The 23,644-nt window shown below is 54.5% G+C and overlaps 2 protein-coding genes across 3 annotated transcripts in view; one reads left to right on the forward strand and one right to left on the reverse strand.

Annotated features, from left to right (window-relative positions):
* The window catches only part of Ube2o (ubiquitin conjugating enzyme E2 O), a 46,940-nt gene extending 36,381 nt beyond the window's left edge, over positions 1 to 10,559 (reverse strand). For both annotated transcript variants that reach the window (XM_048365158.1, XM_048365157.1), the window contains exon 1: positions 10,075 to 10,559. In XM_048365158.1, coding sequence (XP_048221115.1) covers positions 10,075 to 10,497 — 423 coding nt within the window. In that variant the 5' untranslated portion in view covers positions 10,498 to 10,559. The remainder of the gene's footprint in view (positions 1 to 10,074) is intronic.
* Positions 10,560 to 20,780: 10,221 nt separating this feature from the next.
* Positions 20,781 to 22,413, forward strand: Aanat (aralkylamine N-acetyltransferase). Its single transcript, XM_048366306.1, has 3 exons — positions 20,781 to 21,050; positions 21,680 to 21,834; positions 22,108 to 22,413. The coding sequence occupies exons 1-3, from the start codon at positions 20,891 to 20,893 to the stop codon at positions 22,411 to 22,413; spliced, it is 621 nt and encodes a 206-aa protein (XP_048222263.1). The 5' UTR covers positions 20,781 to 20,890.
* The last annotated feature ends 1,231 nt before the right edge of the window (positions 22,414 to 23,644 follow it).

The raw sequence follows: 23,644 nt of genomic DNA on the forward strand, positions 1-23,644 counted from the left end.
CCAACTTAGAGATGTCTTGGGAAGAAACACACGTGCACACACAGGGATAAGGCAGAGGGCACGTGGCCCCGGCCACTGTTGACTCTCCTTTGCTGGCAATCGGCAGTCAATGGCCCCATCTCTCGGCTTAGCAGTATGTTTGAAAGGTTTTCATAGCAAAGACTGGGACTGGGGACCTGTTATCCTAGCTAAGCTCAGGAGGCTAAGAGCCAAAGAAGTGTGGTTTGGCAATAGCCCAGGCAGAAAAGTTCTACAGACTCCATCTCCAACTTAGCCAGCAAAAAGCGAGGCTGGAGGCATAGCTCAAGTGATAAGAGTGCCAACCTAGTTAAGCAGGAGCCCTTGAGTTCAAATCCAGTACAGGAAAAAAAAAAAAAAAACACTTAAGTCATACACAGACTTGGGGATGGAAAGAGTAACGATGAAGGAGGCTGACGGACCTGCCAGGAGGCAGAGAGCAGCGTGATGCTGAGGTCGCATCCACTTCAGTACAGGTACCAACTGCACTTAAAACAAACGGAGGCTGAATATCCAGGATCTGGGTAGCTAGATCTGAGGATCAGGGGTCAAAGCCAGCACAGGCAGGCAAGTCCTTGAGACTCTTACCTCCAATTAATCACCAGAAAAGCTCAAAGCGAAGGTATGGCAAGCAGTAGAGTATTAGCTTTGAGAAACAAACAAACAAAAAAGTCAGACAGAGACAGCACCTAGGACCTCAGTTCAAGCCCCAAGACCAACACATATGTGTGTGTGTGTGTGTGCAGGAGTGCACAAAAAGACAAAAAGAAAACATTGCTTCTCTCAGGTATAGTGGGACCTCAGAAAGTTACATCTCCATTAAGGGAGCATAGTGGGGGCTTGGGGATATGGCCTAGTGGCAAGAGTGCTTGCCTCGTATACATGACGCCCTGGGTTCAATTCCTCAGCACCACATGTATAGAAAAGGACAGAAGTGGCGCTATGGCTCAATTAGCAGAGGGCTACCTAGCCATAAGCAAAAAGCAGTCAGGGACAGTGCTCAGGCCCTGAGTTCAAGCCCTAGGACTGGGGGGAAAAAAAGTACGGTTGGAAGTGGGGCTGTGGTTCAAGTGGTAGAACGCTCCTCTTGATCACAAAGAGGCTCAGGGATAGTGCTCAAGCCATGAGTTCAAGCCCCAAGACCGGCAAAAAGAAAGAAAGAGTATGGTTGACCACAGTAAGTAAGGCTAGCAGGTCCAAAGGAGGACAAAGACTGAGGCAATGTGAGCAAATGCAGTGGCCAAGAATTCTTCAACGGTGACCTAGGGAGGCCATCACATCCGTGTGGGAGGCCAGAGAGAAGGCAAAGGAGGAAGGAGGTTATTAGGAAATGGAAACAGGCATCCATACCCCCATCCCACTGGCTGGATGCCCCCAAAGCAAGAAGAGATGCTTTCTTCTTTGGCTAGAAGATGATGTCATCAACCATCAGGGCCCTCAAAATCCCTTAAGTAATTAAACAGAAGCAGACAAATACCGAATGCTTCTAGCTCTGCATTTGCCAGTCCTCATACTCCCTGAACCACAGGACAGACACATCTGTGTGTCAGTACACTTCCCACACCTGCTTGTCAGGGGCCCCAGCAAGTGCGATCCAGGGAAGAGGCAGCTCTACCAGCCTGCATGCCTGCCTGCTTCAGTAGCTCCCACAATGAAGGGAGGGAATTAAGACAGGAGGAAGTTGCCTGGTGAAAGACCAGCTCCCATTTGCAGTATGCAAATGAAGGAAGCTCTTTTTGAAGGTGCCTACAGGAAATCTCTGTCAGTGCTGGCAAGGAGTTTTCATCCTTGGGTAGGGTTGACTGATACTGAGTTATGACTCAGTATTTTAATATTTTTACCTTTAAATTGCCACAGTCAGACTGTTTTCCAGATTACAGCTATGTTATCACTTTGAACCCCAAGTGACATGGCACACTCTCCATCCCTAACTCAGCTGCAAAACAGTAAATACTGCTGGGATCCCTCAAAGAGCCAACAAACAAACTGCCCCAACCAAACAGCCGACCAGCCCTAACCCCTAAAGAAGCGCTCACTGCAATACCTATTGCCAAATGAATACTTGTGAGTGCCGTATCATTTGCCACAGTATTTAAACCAGAAAATTGCTTGGCACAATCCTGCTTTATTTAGAAGGCCACAGCACACTTGTGCCTACGTGGCCTCGGGGTGACCCTGGCCACTGTGTCCACTCCATTGTCACTCTGACTGAAGAGGCAAACAACCTTTGAGTACATAAATTCAGGCAGTTATCCATTAACATGATTCGGTTTTACTCTGAGCTACAAAAGGTTCAGCAAGCACACTGTTCTTCTCTGTCTGCAACCACACAGGCCAGGCGGTCTCCGGTAGACCCCCGAGGTAGAGATGCCAGGGCAGAAGCCATTGCGGGTCGGGCCCTCCTGCTTAGCAGGAGCTACGTGGGGCTGCAGCAGCGCTGGCAACAACCAACGCGAAAGGTGACGGCGCCTTGGGAACTGAGCATCTTTCTCTCATTACTAATTTAAACCAGGAGCCACACCCATTCAGAAGCAGGCTAAATCCTGAGTAGGAAAAGCCCAAACACTTCTGTGGACCAGGATCAGAACTCAGTTCACTGGGTCTGGGGTGACAACCCACTCAGTTCACTGGGTCTGGGGTGACAACCCCCTGAGGTTGCGCTGACTCCACCTCTGAGAGGAGCACCAAGGACAGCTGACACTGATCATGTGCCTTGTGCTGTTGGAATGGCAATTCTAAAGTGCTGGCCTCTAACAGCAGCTTCCAGTGGATTCTAGGAGGCCCAACAGTGTCACTGCAAAAAGGGGAGACAGGGGCTACTCTTTTTATCTATTTACTTTTTTTTTGCCAGTCCTGGGGCTTGAACTCAGGGCCTGGGCATGGTTCCTGAGCCTCTCTACCACTTGAGCCACAGCACCACTTCTGGCCTTTTCTGTTTATGTGGTACTGACGGAATTGGACCCAGAGCTTCCTGCACGCTAGGCAAGCACTCTACCACTAAGCCACATTTCCAGCCCGAGGCTTACTCTCTTCTTTCTTTTTTTTTTTTTGGCCAGTCGTGGGGCTTGAACTCAGGGCCTGAGCACTGTCCCTGGCTTCTTTTTGCTCAAGATTAGCACTCTACCACTTGAGCCACAGCGCCACTTCCAGTTTTTTGTTTATATGGTGCTAAGAAATTGAGCCCAAGGCTTCATGCATGTTATGCAAACACTCTACTGCTAAACCACATTCCTAGCCTAAGGGTTACTCTTGATAAAAGCAGGAAGATGAAAAATGGGAAGCAGAGCAAGGCACCAGTGGCTCACACCTGTAATCCCAGCAACCCAGGAAGCTAAAAATTTTAAGGGCCACCCAGCCCCACACAGGTGCCTTAAGTCTCCACCCAGTACCTGGGGTTACCTAGGTAACTGGTACACCTGGAGGTGGTCACCTCCCCCTTCTCTTAGGTCACATGGGAATCCACCTGGCCACACCTCCTGCCTCTGCCCTAGATAAGGCAGGGCCCAGTGGTGATCTCAGCCGTAGGCCAGAAGTTTGGGAATAAACCTTTCTTTCCTACCAGAACACTGCCTGGTGAAAGCCCATGAGACGCTTATCTACAATCAACCACCAAAACGATGGAAGTGGAGCTGCAGCTCAAGTGGTAGAGCACCAACTAGCCTTGAGCAAAAAAAACCTCAGGGACAGCACCCAGGTCCTGAGGTCAAGCCCCAGCACAAAGAAAAAAAAAAGATGAAAACAGAACAGTGGACTGAGGATAAGAAGAGCCCAAGACCTTTGCCATCCTAAAGCAAACACTGGGGGTAGAGGGCAACAGAAGGGGAAGAAGGAAACGGCCAGTGGGGAAGGACTCAGCCTCCAGGGAATCCCTCCACCCGGATTCATGACTCAGCACTCCCAGCAAGAGGGCCAGGCAGCAAAGGAGACAGGAGGTCAGGCTGGATGGAGTTGAGAGGACGGGGAAAGGCCAGGGGCTTGAGTGTCTGCACACTCGTTTGCGTGGCAGTGTAAACCCGTGCTGGAAGGAACCAGGCTAGGCTTGCTTTCATTCAACACTCGAGGGCATTCAAAGGTTCTCTAGAAAGAAAGGGTTTTGACAGTCAATCAAAGAGACTACGAGGTTCAGGAATGAAAAGTGTGGACCACAGCAACACACAGAGCCAGCACAGCACTCCTCCCCGTGCCCCTGCCACCCCCCCAGCCCCGCTGCCCACCGTACAGCTCCACCACCCTTCCAGCCTCTGCACTGGCCGCCCTCCCATTCCACCCACCAAGACAGATTTCTGGCACTTCCAGATCACGTGTGACTATGCCTACCAGGCTCTGTGAATTCTAAGAGCTATGAATGAATCCTGAACCTACATCGTCTCTGGTGAGAACAAAGGACTCTTACTTCACCTTGTATTCAGGTTCTTCCACTTAGCAGTGTGATACTGGGCAAGTTCCTCAGTTTCCTCTGCTGAAACAAGGATTCGTTATAGCACCTAATTTACTTATGCTAGGAGCATATGAAACACGTAGAGCCTGGCATATAGTAAACAGTATATAGGTAACAGTAAACTTGTTATTCAAAGAAAAGCAGTACTCTAGGTCTTGGAGATCTTACAGATGCTGGCAAGCATGCACACATACCACATCTATGCATATATTCACCGCACCCCCTCTAGGTTAGCAGGTGGTACTTTAAGCAGGCACTACAATTTCTTCTAATGTAACAAAAGAAAGCATGAGGTTCCTGAGTACTGCTAGAAGAGGCTCAATAAAGCCAAATGCATAAACCCCTGCAAGACAATTAGGAATTCCTATGCTGATGAGCGCCCCATCCCCCTTTGCTCCCAAGGTGCTTCTTTTGTGGTCCAGACAAGCAATGTCCTATGGGACAGGGTTGGCTCTGCTTAACCCACATCAGAAGAGTCTCTGCTACATAACCAGTGGCTATTCCAGGCATGACTCGGCTACACTTCTGGCTGTACCATCTGTGCAGGCTCATTTCAGGGACTAGAAAAGACAGACCACAGATTTCATTGCAGCAAGAGAAATTAAAGCAGTGACTTGGCCAGGGCCATTCAGGGCTGGTGCCAGCCAGAAGAGCACCCAAGGGTTTTGACTTTCAGCTGGAGTACCAAACACACATTCCTCATCTGGTTCAAGTGCCCTTGAGTCAGGCAATGATCAGATAGGTGGCACTGAGGCCTGGGAGTTAGATGGGGAAAACCGAGGGACAAAGAATAAAAATCACAAAACAGCTGTTAAGAGTCTCCAAGCTGTGATCCTATCTGAGTAAAATGCAATTTAGAAGCACTTACTTCTGCATCTTGTTAACCTTACATAACTTCTTCCTATTACATCACTAAGAACAATTGCTTTTAATGGCCTGGCACCTGAAAAAGAGACAAACTTCTTGAGCTATGATGCTACATCTAAATAGCTTTCCCCAAGGAAATGCTGGCCTAGTAGGAACCAAAAATAAACTGGAAAGCCAATTCCCAGGGAGCCTGTCATCAGGAATGCTTCACACACAGGCCAGATAGCCCCACAAATGCAGGATTGCCAGGTACCTTTCATTTCGAGACATTACAGCTCAAACCCAAGGAGATCCTGAATATTGCAGCAACTGGAAATAAAAGTGTCTAAGTAAAAGCAGAAGAAAATAAAAAGTAGAGCCACCTCAGAGGAAAAGCTGGATTTGAATGGACAGACAGGGGTCCTGACCTGCTCCTGGAGGGGTGCGTGGCTGGGGGGTGGGGCTGCTCTGGCCAACCACAGCAAGCAAGTGGAGACCAAAAAGATCCACCAAATCTAGCCAGTGCTCAGGAAGACGGAAGATGCTGTCAACATCTGGTTTTATCCCAAAGCCTTTCTCTAAGGGTGACCAGCAGTAGGGAGGGACAAGCCTCTATGGAGAAGATCTGTGACCAGGTAGGAAATTTCAAGTCAGTAATGCATGGCCTACCAGGTTGAAAACGTCAAGAAACTGGGCAGAGGAGACTGCAAGAAGCATTGGCTGCTTGCTTCTTTCCGTTAAATCCTAAAGAAGCCTAATCCTGGCTGCTGGGAGCCTGAGATCAAGTCATCAATTTCTTAGCTTCATGAAAGAACAGGCTTTATTTCTGATGCTCATTTTCAAGGAGGTGGCAGGAAAAGGGTAGGATTGGCTGTGTCTATCTCTCACCTCGCTTTGTAAACTTATTTACTAAAAACATAAAACAGTGGGCTGGGAATATGGCCTAGTGGTAAAGTGCCCGCCTCATACACATGAAGGTTTGATTCCTCAGCACCACATATATAGAAAAAAGCCGGAAGTGGCGCTGTGGCTCAAGTGGTAGAGTGCTAGCCTTGAGCAAAAAGAAGCTAGGGACACTGCTCAGGCCCTGAGTTCAAGTCCCAGGACTGGCAACAAAAATAAAAACATAAAACACTAGTATTAAGCCAGGCATGGTAAGCCATACCAGTAACCCCAGCACTTGGGAGATGCAAGCAAGAGGATGGCCTGGGCTTCATAGCCAGTTTCACTCAGCCTAGGCTACATAGCAAGACTTGCTCAGAAAGATACAGACAGGTAAGTATTAAGCCTTTATTCATAATCCTACCAACTGAATATAAAAACTACAAAAATATTTCAGGGAGCTGGGGATATGCCCTGGGTTCGATTCCTCAGCACCACATATATAGAAAACAGCCAGAAGTGGCGCTGTGGCTCAAGTGGCAGAGTGCTAGCCTTGAGCAAAAAGAAGCCAGGGACAGTGCTCAGGCCCTGAGTCCAAGGCCCAGGACTGGCAAAAAATAAAATAAAATAAAAATTTCAGGGCCTAAGAAACATATTAAATGGATATTAAAATGACCCCAATAGAGGGTAGCTTAAAAATTACCTTCTCAGGGCTGGGGATATGGCCTAGTGGCAAGAGTGCTCGCCTCATATACATGAGGCCCTGGGTTCGATTCCCCAGCACCACATATACAGAAAATGGCCAGAAGTGGCACTGTGGCTCAAGTGGCAGAGTGCTAGCCTTGAGCAAAAGGAAGCCAGGGACAGTGCTCAGGCCCTGAGTCCAAGGCCCAGGACTGGCCAAAAAAAAAATAAAAAAAAATTACCTTCTCAAAACTCTCACTATATTATTCTATCAGTAACTCATATCTGGTAACAAGATTTGTGATGAGGAGTAGAGGTGTGGCTCAAGTGGTAGAGCCAACAGCTTTGTGTAGAAAAAGCTAAGCAAGAACACAAGGCCCTGAGTTCGAGCCCCAGTACCACCACATACACAAAAACAAAATTATGATGAGTAGGAATCAGCCTAAATTCTCAATCTTCATCTAAAGGTTTTTGCTACAACACACTGTGGTCTTGATGTGATAAGATGTATAAGAAGGTGAGGAAGAAAAGCACCCTAAACAAAGCACTGCTTGCTTGCACTACACTCTGGTAAGTGGCCAAGAAAAAGCAGGGGTCATTCAGCTGACCAGAGTCTTCTGAAAAAATTAAAACAAAACAAAAACCCAAAGGATGAAGAATGCAGCAATGATACTCAATAGACACTATGTTGAAAATAAACTATACAATTTGTGGGTGGGGATGGAAGGGAAAAACAGAGAGAGAGAAGGGCTGACACTGTCCAAAAAGCAATGTACTCATTATCTGAGTTGTGTAACTGTAGCCCCTCTTTATATCACCTTTACAATAATAAAAATAAATTAACTAAAACTACTCAAGTCCTTAAAAAGGAACTGGGTGCTGACATTGATAATCTGATGCCACACCCTACCACTTCCTTGAAAATCCTATGTCTCTGGGCTTTTACTAAGTCTAGAAGCTACTGAAACCAAACACAAGCAAATACCTTCAGAGCCACAAGATGAGTTTCAACAACTCAAGGCAAGATGCTCAAGGGCAGCTTCAAAATCCATGCGATCCCATCCCTTAAAGCTGTTTGATATGCAAATCCAAAACAGATTTTTAAAGCCAAACTTTCTGCAATTACACAAGGTGGGACAGACTGGGCAGAACATAACTATAAACAGTTAACCACCAAAGTCAAAATGAACATGAACAACTGATAAAGATGGCAGCTCCCAGCAGTGAGCTGGGCCCACCTTTGAGTCCTGGGACAGGAGACTGCAGTGTCGAGGCCATTCCCAAAGCCAAAACCTCTACAGAAGCTGAGCGGTTAAAAAGCATTTTAGGGCTGGGGATATGGCCTAGTGGCAAGAGTGCCTGCCTCATATACGTGAGGCCCTGGGTTCGATTCCCCAGCACCACATATACAGAAAACAGCCAGAAGTGGCGCTGTGGCTCAAGTGGCAGAGTGCTGGCCTTGAGCAAAAGGAAGCCAGGGACAGTGCTCAGGCCCTGAGTTCAAGCCCCAGGACTGGCAAAAAAAAAAAGCATTTTAATTGTAAACACTTACAGAAAGACAACATGGTCACAGACACACACACACAGTAGGTCTTCTGTGGCAAGATGTCATGCAAGCCAGACACTGCACATGAACTTAATATTTCTTCCTGAGGCAGCGAGGTTATTGCCTGCTTTGCATTTCTGTGAGGGCTATGTGTGAATTTGTGAATACTGTGAAGACACGCAGGTTAGTGAGAGAGACCTTGCTGATATCAGCAGTCACCCCTGCTACCAGGATCATAGGTTCTTCTCAGAAGTGGGACCTTTCATTGCCCAAACTTCCTCAGACGTGAAGCCCTATTCCCTTGACCACCTCACCTCTGTCTCCCAGTATGAGAAACCTAGATTAACTAAAAGTAAATTTAAATCCAAGTTAACTGAAGTTTAATCCAGATTAATCAAAGTGCCTCCTCTGAGGGGCATGGTGGTACACACCCTATAATATTGGCTACTGGATAAGGGGAGGCAGGAGGATCTCGAGTTTGAAGCCAGCATGGGCAACTTAGCAAAATGGGCTAGGGATGTAGCTGGGTAGTTAAGTACGACACTGGCCTAGAGCATGTGCAAGAAGGAAGGGTTCGATATCCAACGCCACCAAGGTAAATAAATAAACACCTTCCTGCAAATCAAATGGTTCCCCTCCTGGGGATCTCAGAGCAGTCCTGATTCACACCTAGAAATGTTTTCTTGAAGGAGAGGGGGCAGCAAAAGGGGAGGGGCAGGAAAGCCGTGTGAGATAGAGGTGTGTGTGTGAATCACTGATAGGAATTCACACTCAGAAAAACAAGCCAAGGCAACCTTGGTTCAAGGTTTCAGGATGAGGATGACAAACATCAGTGTTTTACAAAACTAGAACCTCCAGCCTCATCCCAAACGGTAGGACCCGTTTGCTCTAACAGCCTGAGGTCAAGGGAAAAAAAAAAAAGAAAAAAAAAACCCCGGTCGGTTTCCAACGGTTCTATCGGAACCCCCGCCCCGGGACCCCACCCCCAGCCGTGGAAATGCACCTAGGTGGCAGCTGTCACGGTCTCCCCCCACCCCCCCAGTGCTAGTAATATCATGGCTCCCACGGTTAAGCTTTTACTCCCAAACTTCCCTGCAGCGACGAAGATGAGGCCTCGAGGTAAAACAAAAAGGTTGGGCTCCTTGACCACCCCGCAGCCTCCTGGCAGGGTCTGGTGCACTCCTTGGCTCTGCGGTTCGGATGTGTTCTTTCCAACCACGGCTGGGGTGGTTCACCGCTCTACCTTTGTTTTGGGAAGGCCCCCGGCCCCTCCCCGCGCGGGCCCCGGGGCCCAGGCCCGTCCTTCCGGAGGCACCAGGCAGCCCCGCCACCCCTCGGAGGTCGGTCGGCGAGACGCCGCACCGGTGGGGGCCGCCGGGGGAGGGGGGGCCGCGGGCCGCATCTCCCGTCCTCCGGAGGCTCGCAGCCGGGAAGCCCGGGGGGCCCGTTCTCCCGGCCGGCGGTGCCCGGCAGGCGGGGTGCGCCCCGGGCCGGGGCGATGACTCTGCACGGAGCGCTCCCCCCCACGCCGGGCGGCGAGCCGTCCTCCCACCGCGCCCACTGCAGTGGCACCGCGGCGGGCAGCGCCTCCGCGCCGGCCCCCGGCCCCCGCCCGCCCGCCCGCCGGGCCCCCCGCCCGCCCGCCCGCCCGCCCGCACACCTTGGTCTCCTTCACGTGCTGCTTGACGCCCTCCGGGTACCACTGGACGCGCACGTAGCCGCGGCGCAGCGGGCTGGCCCGGCCCTCCTCGTGGCCCGCGGCCCCGGCCTCGGAGCAGCCCGAGCTGCCGCGGCCCTCCTCCTCGCCCTCCGAGTCCGAGTCCTCGCCGTGGATGAGGCGCACCAGGCCGAAGTGCACCGAGCCGCGGTAACGGCCCGACACCAGGTCGTGAGAGAACAGCAGGCGCTGCGAGCCGGCTTCGGGGCCGGAGTCCGACGACAGCCCGGAGGCCGAGTCCGGGGCGGAGGCCGGGACGGAGGCCGGCGCCGGGGTCGCGGCCGGGGCCGGCGCCGCGTCCGGAGCCGAGGCCGGGGCCTGCGCGGGAGCGGGAGCTGCGGGCTCGGGGGCTGCGGGATCCGCCATAACTGCTCTGCGCGAGTCTGGGGCGGCGGCGGCGGCGGCGGCGGTGGCGGCGGCGGCGACGGCGGCGGTAGACGAGGCGCGGGGAGGCGGGGCCCGCGGCGCGGGGGCGGGGCGCCGGCGCGCTGACGTGGCGCTACGTGCCGCCGTCGTCAGGGCACCGGGATGCGGTTGCTAGGAGCCGCCGCCCGGTCGCTGGGGGACGCTGAAGATGCTCCAGGCTGGAGGTGGACCCCGGGAGGGAGGGCGGGGAGCCACGGAGGTGAAAGGGAGGGGCGTCGGGGCCCCCGGGGGGGGGGGAATCGGGGTGGCCCTGATGGCCAACGTCTGTGTGTGCCCCGCGTGGGTGGGGGTAGCGGGGCCCGAACCCAGGACCTCAGGCTCAGGCTTGGTGCGGTGCTTTACCTCTTGAGCCACGGCCCTCCCCCCCCCCCCGCTTTGGGCTCTCTGCTTGTTAGGGGTCGGTCTGCCTGGCTGGCCTCTAACCTCCATCCTCAGATCTCAGCCTCCAGAGCAGCTAGTGTTACAGGCCTGAACCACCCCCATCCCAGCGGGCCCACGGCTTGTAATAAGCACCTAGTGAGCGGCACAAAGCAAGGTACTGAAAAAGCAACTCCTAGGCAGCTTGTAAGCAAAGCTGTAATAGGTAGGTACAGAACCGATGCAGAAGGCATTGTGTTGGGACATTCCAAGCGAAGTTTAGAAGGTCATGACCCCTTAGGGGTGGATCCTGAGCAAGCACTCCAGAGAGAGGTAAACAACAACAAAAAACAGGTGTCAGAGCCCTGGTAGTTTGACTTTATGTCCCTTTAGGTTGAGTCCAAAGCTGGACTATACATGGGAAAAAGTAGAGGTCAAGGTAGTTAAAACTGGGAACAATGGGGCTGGGAATGTGGCCTAGTGGTAAAGTGCTCACCTCCTATACATGAAGACCTGGGTTCGATTCCTCAGCACCACATATATAGAAAAAATCCGGAAGTGGCTCTGTGGCTCAAGAGGTAGAGTGCTAGCCTTGAGCAAAAAGAAGCCAGGGACAGTGCTCAGGTCCTGAGTCCACGCCCCAGGACTGGCAACAAAAACAAACAAAACTGGGAACAATGGATTCCAATTTATGGCACTGCTACTTAACTAACCTACAAATGGAGAGCCATGGTTCACACCTGTCATCCTAGCTATTCAGGAGACTGAGATCTGAAGATCTCAGGTTCAAAGCCAGCCTGTGCAGGAAAGTCCATGAGACTCTTATCTATAATTAACCACCAGAAAACTGGAAGTGGGGCTGTGGCTCAAGTGGTAGAGCACTAGCCTTAAGAGCTGAAGAGCTCAGGGACAGCGCCCAGGCCCAGAGTTCAAACCCCATGACCTACAAAACAAAAACAAATCTTGTAAGTGGAGCTGTGGCTCAATGGTAGAGTACCATCCTTGAGTGAAAAAGCTAAGGGACAGCACCTAGGCCCCCAGTTCAAGCTCCAGTTCTGGCACAAAAAAGAAAAAGAAAAAAAAATCTACAAGGGTAAATAGCCAGATTACCTTCTTTTTATTAGCACATATTAATTGCACAAAGCAGTATCATTGTGGTATTTTCATACATAGATACATATCATACATACACTTTGGCCAAATTCATCCCTATATTACCCCCTCATTAACTTTTTATTTAAATTCTCTGATCTGTAAAATTTGGTTGATAATGACAGTACCTATATCACTGAGCAGTTGCAAAGATTAAATGAAGTGCCTGGCATATAAAAAAGCCAAACCATAATTGTAATACTTTAATTCTCCTCCTACCTCGATTAAATTTTAGGCTGGTAGAGCTGTTATACTGCTACACATGTGATCTGCTTCATATTGCCATTTTAAGATATAAATAGTAATTCTACTAATTTAACAAAGTAAAAATCCAAAAGATTTAGATATATTCTCAGAGGAAGGACTCATAATAGGTTTCTAAAAAGAAATTTAAAAACTTTGAAGCCTGGCCTTAATCTCTTAGTCCACATTTTTCTGTAAGACTGTCAAAATGACAGACTAGTAAAGTGATTTCATATAGCGGCTCATGCCTAGCTACTAATCCTAGCTACACAGGAGGCTGTGATGTGAGGATCATGGTTTGAAGCCAGCCCAGTCAGGAAAGACCCTGAGACTCCTCCAATAAACTACTCAGAAAAGCCAAAGTGGCTTTGTGGCTCAAGTAGTAGAGTCTAGCCTTGAGCAAAACCAAGATCCAGGACAGCATGCAGGCCCAGAGTTCAAGCTCCAGGACTGGCAAAAAAAAAAAAAAAGGTAGAGCCTGCTCGTAGGGTAATTCACAGGCTTCTGGGAATATAGAACTCAGGCATGGAAAGATTAAAAGGACGTGCACAGAGCACAGATGGCAGGCTGGGTACATAAGATGCTGCAGACCGAATACTTATAGAGCATTGACGTAATATTGGGTTTGGGCAGGTTGTCTATGGGCCCATGTACTAAGAATAGAAGAAATCGGGGCTAAAAGCTGAAGAGGAATTGGGATATAACTTAGAAGAAACCTGGGTGCTTAGACCATGGCCCTCTATCCCAGACCCCAGAGCAGAATGGCTGAATCATTGCTCTCAGGCCCAGACCCCCGCTCCCTCCCCGCCCCCCCCCCCCAGAAAAGCAGGCGGATTTAACAGCGATGACAGTATCATCTGTCCCCTCCTGCCTCTTTGGCCTCTAATAATTTACCATTTATTTTGTTTGGTTTTTGACATATTGAATAGACTGGAGTTCAGGGCCTGGGTGCTGTCCCTGAGTTTTCTTTACTCAAGCCCAGAGCTCTACCACTTGAGCCACCGCTCCACTTCCCACTTTTTGCTGGTTAGTTGGAGATAAGAGTCTCACTGACTTCTAACCAAGATCCTCAGATCTCAGCCTCCTGAGTAGTTAGGATGGCAGGTGCCTGGCTAACCTGACGTTGACGGAGCATATGATTGTCCAGGCACTGTGCCAGACCTTTTCACATACATTCACTTATTTCTTGTCATGATTATACATATTGGCATTGCGCACCATGTTTTATCAACACAAGACCCAAGGAACCCAGGGACTGCCTGAAATCACAGGGACTACTCCAACACTGCCGTTTCTCCACACTTTTCCTTGAGAAGCTCCTGATTGCCCAAGAAGGGCCGTTGAGGAGCTGAAGGTAGAGGATAGGGGATGGAGGCCATGTGTCCTCATGTCCCTGAAGGATGATGGGAGTGTAAGCAAGTAGATTTTGAAACGACAAGGTGCCCTAAATCTCTATTCAGTGGCAAAAAGTTGTAATGCAGCTGTGGCTCCAGTGGTAGAGTGCTAGCCTTGTGCAAAATTGCTCAGGGTCAGTGCCTAAGCCCAGGGTTTAAGCCCTATTATGGGCAGAAAATAAAATAAAAACCTGATTATTGGGGCTGGGAATATGGCTTAGTGGTAGAGTGTTTGCCTAGCATGCATGAAGCCCTGGGTTTGATTCCTCAGCACCACATACACAGAAAGAAACGGAAATGGCACTGTGGCTCAAGTGTGAGAGTGCTAGCCTTGAGCAAAAGAAGCTCAGGAACAGTGCCCAGGCACTGAGTTCAAGCCCCAGGACTGGCAAGAAAAAAAAAAAAAAAACACCTGAGTATTGCATTCTGTTCCAGCTTAGGCCTATGTTTGTCAGTCCTTTGCTTCTTAATGGTTGAATTACATTGGCTGTCTAGGAAGATGTTCTATGTTTATTCCTTGGCTAATAATAGCTACCACTTATTGAGCTGTAATTTCATGCTATATCAAGTACTTTACATACATTAATGAAAATCTGCCTAGTTGGATGGAGGAGTCCTTGGTTGGCTTCTTTCTTTCCTTCCTTCCTTCCTTCCATCCTTCTTTCCTCCTCCTCCTCCTCCGCATCCTGGAGCACTTGTCCTGGGCTCTGTCCCTAAGCTTATTTTGCTCAAAAAGGGAGCTAGTGGCCTACCACTTGAGCCACAGCTCCACTTCCAGCTTTTATAGTAATTAGTTGGAGATGAAAGTCTCATATACTTTCCTGCCTGGGCTGGCTTTGAACTGCAAGTCTCAGATCTCAGACTCCTAAGCAGCTAAGATTACAGGCATGAGCCACTGGTGCTGGGCTCTTGATTTCAAATGCCGAGTTCAAGCCCCAGGACTGGCACAAAAAAAAACAACAAAAAGAGTCTCATGAACTTTCCTGCCTGGTCTGGCTTTGAACCACAATCTGCTTAGATCTCAACCTCCTGAGTGGCTAGGGTTACAGGCGTGAGCCACTGGCTCACCCCTGTGGTGAGTGGTGGTTTTAATGACACTCACTCACTGTTGAGGTATAGCAAGGGGGAGGAGACTTCACTCTGTGGAACAAAACAACTCCTCCTGCAGGAGAATTTCACTTATTTAGCAATGTGCCAGCCAGACACAGAGCCCTTCTAGCCACTCCCCCTTCCGGTTGCCCATGTGCATGCCCATGCATACATGCATGCAGGGGGAAGGGCAGAGTCTTCCAGAGTCAGTAGCTACCAGTGCTGATTTCTGGGAAGCAGGCTCCGGCTCTTCTCTAGCCTTGAGGCAACTCTCCAGGGACCCCCATGGCCCTACAGAGGAGCTTCAGCCTTGCTAGCCATACCAGGCTGGTCCCAAGAGCTCTTCCCACCTTGGAGGAAGCGTTTAGGGGCTTCCAGCCGGCAGGCACCTAGGACTTTCCACTGAGAAGGCCCAGCGGGAGAAGGGTGGCTTTGGAAAGCTCCTACGCCCTCCTGTGGCTGGCTGGAGAAATGCATCTCCAGGCTCCAGCCCACGGTCCCTCAAGACTCATGGGCCCTTGGGGTTCAAAGAGCCCCTCTTGCTTCAGGGGCCTCCTCCTCCTTGCACGGATGCTCCAGGGGTACCACTGGCCTTGTCCAAGGTCACCATGTGGTCTATTCAAGATCAAGACCCAAACCAGCCAGTCCCTGGCCACTCCTCCTCTGGCCATGGTTTGCATTTCACCAGGCTAACGCGCTCTGCCGGCGACAGCAGCTACAAGGCTGAGCCATGGAAGGCGTTCAGGCCTGGCCGATTCCTCCTTCCTGAAGATCCAGAGACATCAAATTTGTTAGGTCTTCCAAGACAACAACCGGGCTGCCTATTTCACCAGGCCACCCTGCGGGCTGCCAGCCACCCAGACACCGGGCCAGGGGCCACGTTCTCTTCAGCGCCACCTTGTGGTTGCTCCTCCAATGCGACCAGCCACGAATCCAGCGAGGACTCACCATCTCCGGGACCAGCTTCTCCCCCAGCAGCCTCATCCTGCTGGACGGCAGCATCGCAGCTCCAGGTCCCAGCCCGGCAGCCCTCGCCCTGGAGCCCCGCATGCAGTCAAAGCCCAAGCTTTGGCCCCTTGGCCCCGTCACACCAGCCCCGTCCCCCACGAGGCTCTTCCACCAGGGGTAACTCCCCGGGATAGCGAACTGTGCTCAATCCCCAGTAAATTAATTAATACACACTAGGTTCTGAAAACAGTCTATAGAGAACAGCCACTTTTTACATCATTACTTACTGACATTACAACCTGCAGGATGTACTGGATTGTGCAAAGTACATCACCATCAAGTAGATCTGTGCTGTTTTGATGTGTGTAAGTAACTGATGCTGGGGACTTGAAATCAAGGCCTGTGCTGTCCCTTGGATCGTCCCCTCGAGGCTGATACGCTACCGCTTGGGCTTCAGCTCCACTTGCAGCTGTTTGCTGACGGGTTGGAGACGAGAGTCCCATGGACTTTTCCTCCCTGGCTGATCTGGAACTTTGACCCTGGATCACCAGCGCCCTACTTGCACTTTTCTCCACGTGATCGCTAGCTTCAAGTCGTGAGACCCGAAGGACCATTCCATGGGCAAAGCAGCTCCACGTAGCCGGGGGCCCCTTCTTCCTCCGAGAGGAGACCTGCCCTCGACGCCGCCGTGGCAGGAGGATCCGGAAGGTTCTTGAGGGAACCGTCCGTCTCCCGCGGTAGGTAAGGACAGGATCTCACTCAGCCTTAAGTGCCGGCCTCAGTAGGCGCCTCAGAACCCAGTTGCTAGACCCCTGTGGTGAGTGGCACAAGCCCTCCCCTGCTCCCCAACGGTGCAAGCCTACGGGGGGACGGGCGGGAGGGCGGTGCGCGGCAGATGCTGGGCTGCACGGCCCCAGCCCCACGCGGGGTCTGAGGACGACCGCCTCCTCCCAGCTCCCCAGCCCGCGTGGGCTGTCGACGGCCCCAGCTGAGCCCTCCCCGAGCACCTCACACACCCAATAACTGCCCCCAGACCCGGCCCTCCCGGCCACGCAGGGCACGGGGGACGTCCACCCCACCTTTAAGACTCCCCCCGGGATGCGCGGCGGCTGGGCTGGGGTTGGATGTCTCATCCCCCCGCGCGCAGTGTGGGGGGGCCTGGCGTTGGAGGGTGCCAGGAAGGGCGGTGTGTCGGCACGGGAGTGCTTTCTTGTCTGTCCAGCAAGGCCCCAGCGTGAACCCACCACGAGCGTGGCTTTGGGGGAGCGTGGAGAACTCGATCCCGAGCACCTGGTTGGTCCAGTGCTGAAGACCCTCCGGGAAGCATCGCCCTCGACTAAAGAAACGCGCCTCATCCAAGGCTGACGCAGCCCCCAGAGCTCGGCCCACCAACCCGGGAGCCCAAGGGCATCCATCCCTTCGTCCAGCCCTGTTTCCTCCTCTTCCCGGCAGGGGGCGCTCCCAAGAGGGCTTCCCACTGCACCGCAGGCTTCGCTCAGTGTGTGTGTGGGAGGGTGGGTGGGAGGGGGCGGGAACGACAGGAACTGCAGGAAGACAGACAGACAGACCTTAAAACCGTGTTGGCGCTGGGTCTATGGGAGCGGACTTCAGGCACACACAGGAAGCCGCCATGAAAGCCACCAGAAGGAAACAGAGCTATGGCCCAAGTGGTAGAGCCTTGAGCAAGAAGGAGCTCAGGGACAGCGCCCCGGCCCTGAGTTCAAGCCCCAGCCCCAGCCCACACGAACACAAAGACACCACGACTACTTGCACAAGTGCCTGGACGTGGGGCTGTCTTTGCTACACTGCAGTCCTGGGCACAGAAAAATTCTGAGGCATCGCCAAGGAGTAGGTGGGATTGGCGCGGGGGGGGGGGGGGGGGGGGCGGGCTCCTCCTCCAGCCAGCGGTAGACACCGTCCATGCTCTGCCCACGGCAGGTCTGTGGCGACACGGGGCCCTTGCTTTCACGAAGCAAGCTTTTCGAGGCTTTTCAGGTTGCAGATTCTATCGGCACTGCGTTCCTCTTAGTGGCTGCGTGATATCCCATCATAGGCTTACACCACGGTTAGCCTTTCCTCCCTGGAAATGATACTAACTTCATAAAATAGACTTTCTGCAGGGTGCTGCTGGCTCACGCCTGTCATCCTAGCCACACAGGAGGCTGAGATTTGAGGATCGAGCTCAAAGCCAGCCCAGGCAGGAAAGTCCACAAGACTCTTATCTCCAATTAGCCACCAGGAAACTAGAAGTGGCGCTGTGGCTCAAAGTGGTAGAGTCCTATAGCCTTGAGCAAAAAAAAGCTCAGAGTCAGCGCCCAGGCACTGAGTTCAAGTCCCACAACCAACCAAAAGAGAAAAAGGAAGGAAGGAAGGAAAGAAGGAGAGAGAGAGAAAGTGGCAGGAAGGGAGGGAGAGAGAGGTATTTGAACCCCGTTCTGGGCACACAGGGGCTGAGGCAGTGTCTTCCCTCAAGAACACAATCTGTGCTGGCAGCTCATGCCCCTAATCCTACTCAGGGGTTGAGATCTGAGAATCATGGTTCAAAGCCAGCCTGGACAGGAAAGTCAGTGAGACTCTTGAATTTCATCACCAAACAGCTGCGAGTTAAGCTGTGGCTCAAGTATTAGACTTGAGCACAAAAAGCTCAGAGACAGTGCCCAGGCCCCAAGTTCAAGCTCCAGCACCAGCACGCACACGCGCGCGCGCGCACACACACACACACACACACACACAGAACCCGACTGGAGGCAGAGTCACCGTCACCGAGCTGGTCTCTAGGGACCTTCTTAGCGCCAATCCCAGCACTTGAACACCGGAATCTCTGGGGGTGACTCAGGTGTTGGAATTGTCTTTGCCTCCCCGGGGATTCCAGTGAGCAGCTGGGTGTCTGAGCCACTGCCCTGGCACAGGAGGAGTTGAAGGGGACACAGCACGGCCAGTGATATCAGATCCCAGCTCCTGGAGGCGGGTGCGGGCGGCTGGTGCCCGTCATCCTAGCTACTTGGAGGCTGAGCTACGCCACTGGTGCTCTCATTGCGGGATAACCTGCCTTGTTTTGGTCAATCCTGGGGCTTGAACTCAGGGCCTCGGTGCTGTCCCTGGCTTCTTTTTGCTCAAGGCGAGCACTCTACCACTTGAGCCACAGCGCCACTTCTGGATTTTTCCATCTATGTGGTACTGAGGAATCAAACCCAGGGCTTCATGCATGGTTGGCGAGCACTCTACCGCTAGGCCACATTCCCAGCCCCCCAGGCTGGATTTGAAACACGATCCTCAGATCTCAGCCTCTTGAGTAGCTTGGATTACAGGCGTGAGCCACGGGTGCCTAACAAACATGCCATCTTGTGCACATTCCCCACCCTGCCCTGGTCCTTTTGCTGCTGTTGATGATGCTATTTGTTTCCAGTTTGGAATATTTATAGAAAGTGCTGGGCTGGGAAGGTGGCTTAGTGGTAGAGTGCTTGCTTTGCATGCATGAAGCCCTGGGTTCGATTCCTCAGCAACACATACACAGAAAAAGCCACAAGTGGCACTGTGGCTCAAGTGGCAGAGTGCTAACCTTGAGCAAAAAGAAGCCAAGGACAGCACCGAGGCCCTGAGTTCAAGGCCCAGGATTGGGAGGAGGAGGGGGTAGAAAGTGCTGCTAGGAACATCTCTTTTCTTTTATTCCTGTGCCAGGGTTTGAACTCATGGCCTCAAGCTCACTCGGCTTGCTTGGCCCAGTGGTACCCTCCCACTTGCAGCGCTCTGCTGGTTCTTTTGGAGATGGAACAGCCTGCTCTTCAGTGTTCGACTGGGCACAGGAAGGATGGGGACCGAGCCTCCGTGTCCAGCCCTGGTAGGAGAGGTTCTGCTGGGCGCCAGGGCGAGGGTGCGGGCTGTAGGAGCTTGCTCGCCCAGGGCCAAGCCCGTGGCTAGGAACGGTTGCATGGCTCCCGGGCAGCTTAGGCAGGAGGGACCGTCAGCGGCATGGGCAAGCTGGACTCTGAGGGACGAAGGGACTGTCGAAGCCCAGCCAGGTGTGGACGTCACCAGGATTAGAACCAGCCCCCCCGAGGGGCTTAGCTTCCCCAAACCCACGCCCCCTCCGGCTGCTGGTAATCCCTCTCCACCCACCGTGCCAGTGCTGACGTCGGCTCTCGGTGGGCCGGGGCCCAAGGCCGCCGAGCCCCACTGCCATCTCCCTGCCAGGCTGAACACAGGGAGGCGGGCTGGGAGGATCGGAAACTCCTGAGCACAACATCAGAGGCCTCCCGGGAACGCGCGCTCACGGGCCCGCGCACGGTGCCCAGGCGGCCCACCAGCCCTGGGGATGGGCTTCTGCCCCCCCCCCCCCCGCCGTCCTGGTAAGCGGGCCCCGGGCCCTGGCTGTCAGCCATGGCTGGGATTTAAAGTGCCTTTGAAGGCAGAGGGAGGGGTGGCCTCTAAGAGCGGGCGCATGTGCGGGGTGTCACAGGACAGGACTAGGGGTTCACATGACATCTCTGCTGAGCCAGGAGCGGGGCACGGGGGTGTCCCGTGGGGTTCTCATGCCTGCCCCCACCCCACCCCCTGCCTCCCTTTCACCGCCCCATCCCCCCACCCAGCCTGATTCCTCCGGCTGAAGCCCTCTGCGTGACTCCGGAGGCTCCCGGAGGACGGCGGTGCGGAAAGGGCATCTTCCCCAGAACCCAGGGCCGCCGACCGACCGAGTCTGCGGGAAGCGCCGCCAGCCCCGCCGTCTCGCGCAGCACGGAGCGGGAGGACCCCCCGCGGGCAGGTCAGCCACGGACGGGGGTGCGGGAGCCGGGGCCGCCATGGCAGCTTAGGTGTCCCCCCCCGTGTCCCCCTGTGCAGTGGTATTGGGGTTCTCCAGCCTGGCTCAACTCCCCCCCCCGCCGCCGCCTCCTGAGGCTTGGAGGACACTAGAATCTGTTCTTTGGCTGTGGTCTCTTGGGGAGACAGTACCCCCTCTGTGGTTCCTGGATCTGCTCTGGAGACCAGGCCCCAGACAAGGGGCCCATCGCGTTGGGGGGCTAGCCTCACCCCAGGAGAGGCCAGAGGTGCCGTTTCCTGGGAAACAAGGGCAGGCCCCGGCCCCTCGCGCTCCTGACAGATTGTGCTGCGGTCCTTCCGGAGCTGAGCTGCCCACGGAGGTACCAGCGACCAGGATGTCCACACTGAACCTCTACCCCCCGAAACCCGAGGAGGCCTTGTGCCTGTCACCCAGGGAGTCCCCGAGCTGCCAGCGGCGCCACACGCTGCCCGCCAGCGAGTTCCGCTGCCTGACTCCCGAGGACGCGGTCAGTGTGTTTGAGATCGAGCGGGAAGGTGAGCGGCCCCGGGGGGCGGTGTTAGGGAACGATGTTCCGGCGATCCCGTCTTCCTGGGCGTCCTATCCTTGGGGTCAAGGACCCAGAAGAACAGACCACACGTGTGTTCCAAAGAGTGGGATAGCCGGGCGCTGGTGGCTCACGCCTGTCATCCTAGCTACTCAGGAGGCTGAGATCCCAGGATCCCAGTTCAAGGCCAGCCTGGGCAGGAAAGTCCATGAGGATGCCCTATTTTTTTTTTTTTTTGGCCAGTCCTGGGCCTTGAACTCAGGGTCTGAGCACTGTCCCTGGCTTCTTTTTGCTCACGGCTAGCACTCTGCCACTTGAGCCACAGCGTCACTTCTGGCTTTTTTCTGTGTATGTGGTGCTGGGGAATTGAACCCAGGGCTTCATGCATGCTAGGCGAGCACTCTACCGCTAAGCCACCTTCCCAGTCCTCCGTGAGACTCTTATCTCCAATTAATCACAGAAAAAGCTGGACGTGGCGCTGTGGCTCAAGTGGCAGAGTGCTCACCTTGAGCGAAAGGAGCTCAGGGACGGCGCCCAGGCCCAGAGCTTGAGCCCCAGGACTGGGGGGTGGCCAGTCCCCCCCCCCCCATGCTTACACTCCCCCCCTCTCCCCTGCAGCCTTCATCTCAGTCTCGGGCGCCTGCCCCCTGTACCTGGATGAGATCCGGCACTTCCTGACCCTGTGTCCGGAGCTGTCCCTCGGGTGGTTCCAGGAGGGTCGCCTTGTAGCCTTCATCATCGGCTCACTTTGGGACAAGGAGAGACTCACGCAGGTGAGGGCGGGGCGGGGCCGGGACCCCGGCTCCTTCTGGAATAGACTGGCCAGGCAGAGGGCGCAGACACGCAGTGGCACCAGTTCCCAGCACCGGAGGGGTGAGCGCGAGCCACGGGCCCCTCGTGGGGGACGGGAGCCTAGCCCAGCCTTCTGAGGTTCCCTCCCAAGAGCCAGGGCGTGGCTGCCAGCAGAAGGCCCTCCTCCTCGGGTGGGCATCCCCGGGGCGCGCCCTCCGGGGGTAGGTAACGGGGCTCCCCGCGGTCTCCCGCAGGAGTCGCTGACGCGGCACCAGCCCGGGGGTGGCACGGCGCACCTGCACGTGCTGGCGGTGCACCGCGCCTGCCGGCAGCAGGGCAAGGGCTCCGTCCTGCTGTGGCGGTACCTGCAGCACCTGGGGGCCCAGCCCGCCGTGCGCCGGGCCGCGCTCATGTGCGAGGACGACCTGGTGCCCTTCTACCAGAAGTTCGGCTTCGAGAGCCTGGGCCGGTGCGCCGTCACCGCGGGCGCCCTGGCCTTCACCGAGCTGCGCTGCTCGCTGCGGGGCCACGCCTCCCTGCGCAGGAACAGCGGCTGCTGAGCCCCGCCCCCGGGCAAGCCGCCCCCTCCCCACACTGTGGTCCCCCAACGTCAGGGACACACCGGAGCGGGAGGGGACAGCTTCAGGGCAAGAAGTGCAGAGGGCGAGTCGTTCCCCCCCAACCCTGGGGTCCCCACCCCCCCCCCCGCCACCCCAGCAGCCCCCACCCTGGCTCTTGCCCCCGGAAATACAGCATTGATGTCCCCAGTCCCTCTGTGGTGGCTCGCTGGTGTGGATGGACTCGTCCCCTAGCTGGGGGGAGGGGGGCGGGCAACTGGGGGGAGAAGCTACCCCTCATTGCACTGGGGTACCGGCACAGCATTTGGGGCGGGGGACTCCATGGGTCTAACAATGCAACCCAGTCCACCTAGGGACACCCCCCCCCCCGGAGGCCTTCGAGGTTTCTCAGCTCACCCCAAAAAGCTCCCCACCTTCCCCGAGCTCGTCACCACTGCCCTCGTGCCCAAAGCTTCGGGTCTCAGATGAACGTTTCCAAGAATCTCATTTAATGCACTTCACACGTCATCCATACAAAGTTAGCGTTGCCTTTTAAAAATGAGGACCGTAATATAAACCGTTTTTGAGAGAGAGAGAGAACACCACTAGGCCTGACTGAGCCTCCAGCTCCCAGCCGCCAGAGAACGGGTCCTGGAATGGCTCGGGGTGAGACAGAAGGGGTGGGGTCGCCCTGTCACCGGAGCCACTCTGGGGGCCGGAGGCCGCCGCGGGAGCAGGGCTGAGGGTGCACCGCTGACACAAAGGCTCCTCGCACCCTGGTCCAGCTGCGTCCCGTCCGCTCTCCGCCACCGCCCTGCGGCCAAAGCCTCTCCACAGGGGCCTGTCCAGGAGACGCCAGTGCAGGAAGGGGAGGGGAGGCGAGGCAGCCTCTGGGGGGGGGGGGGGGTCCTGGTGAGCCAGGGCGGACCCCAGCTGTGGGGACAGCGGAGGGAGCCGCCGTGAGTGGTGAGGTCACACTCCCAGTGAAGGTACCGGCGGAGGCAGCGGCCCAGGGCCCCGGGAGGCCCCTCCTGCCCTCCCCGAGGCGATCCTTACCGCGAGGAGCCTCAGGGAAGCAATGTCTGGGGTGCCTCCCGGCCCGGGCCAGGAACAACACACAGGGTGAGGAAGGGACACTTTACTCCCCCCGGGAACCTGCCCTTACCGGCCGTCTTACCCGATCGGCCTGCCCGGCAGGGAGGCCCCGGGGTCCCGCCACCAGCCTCGGGGGCGC

This window comes from Perognathus longimembris, chromosome 17 (assembly GCF_023159225.1).
Source record: "Perognathus longimembris pacificus isolate PPM17 chromosome 17, ASM2315922v1, whole genome shotgun sequence".
Classification (NCBI taxonomy): Eukaryota; Metazoa; Chordata; class Mammalia; order Rodentia; family Heteromyidae; genus Perognathus; species Perognathus longimembris.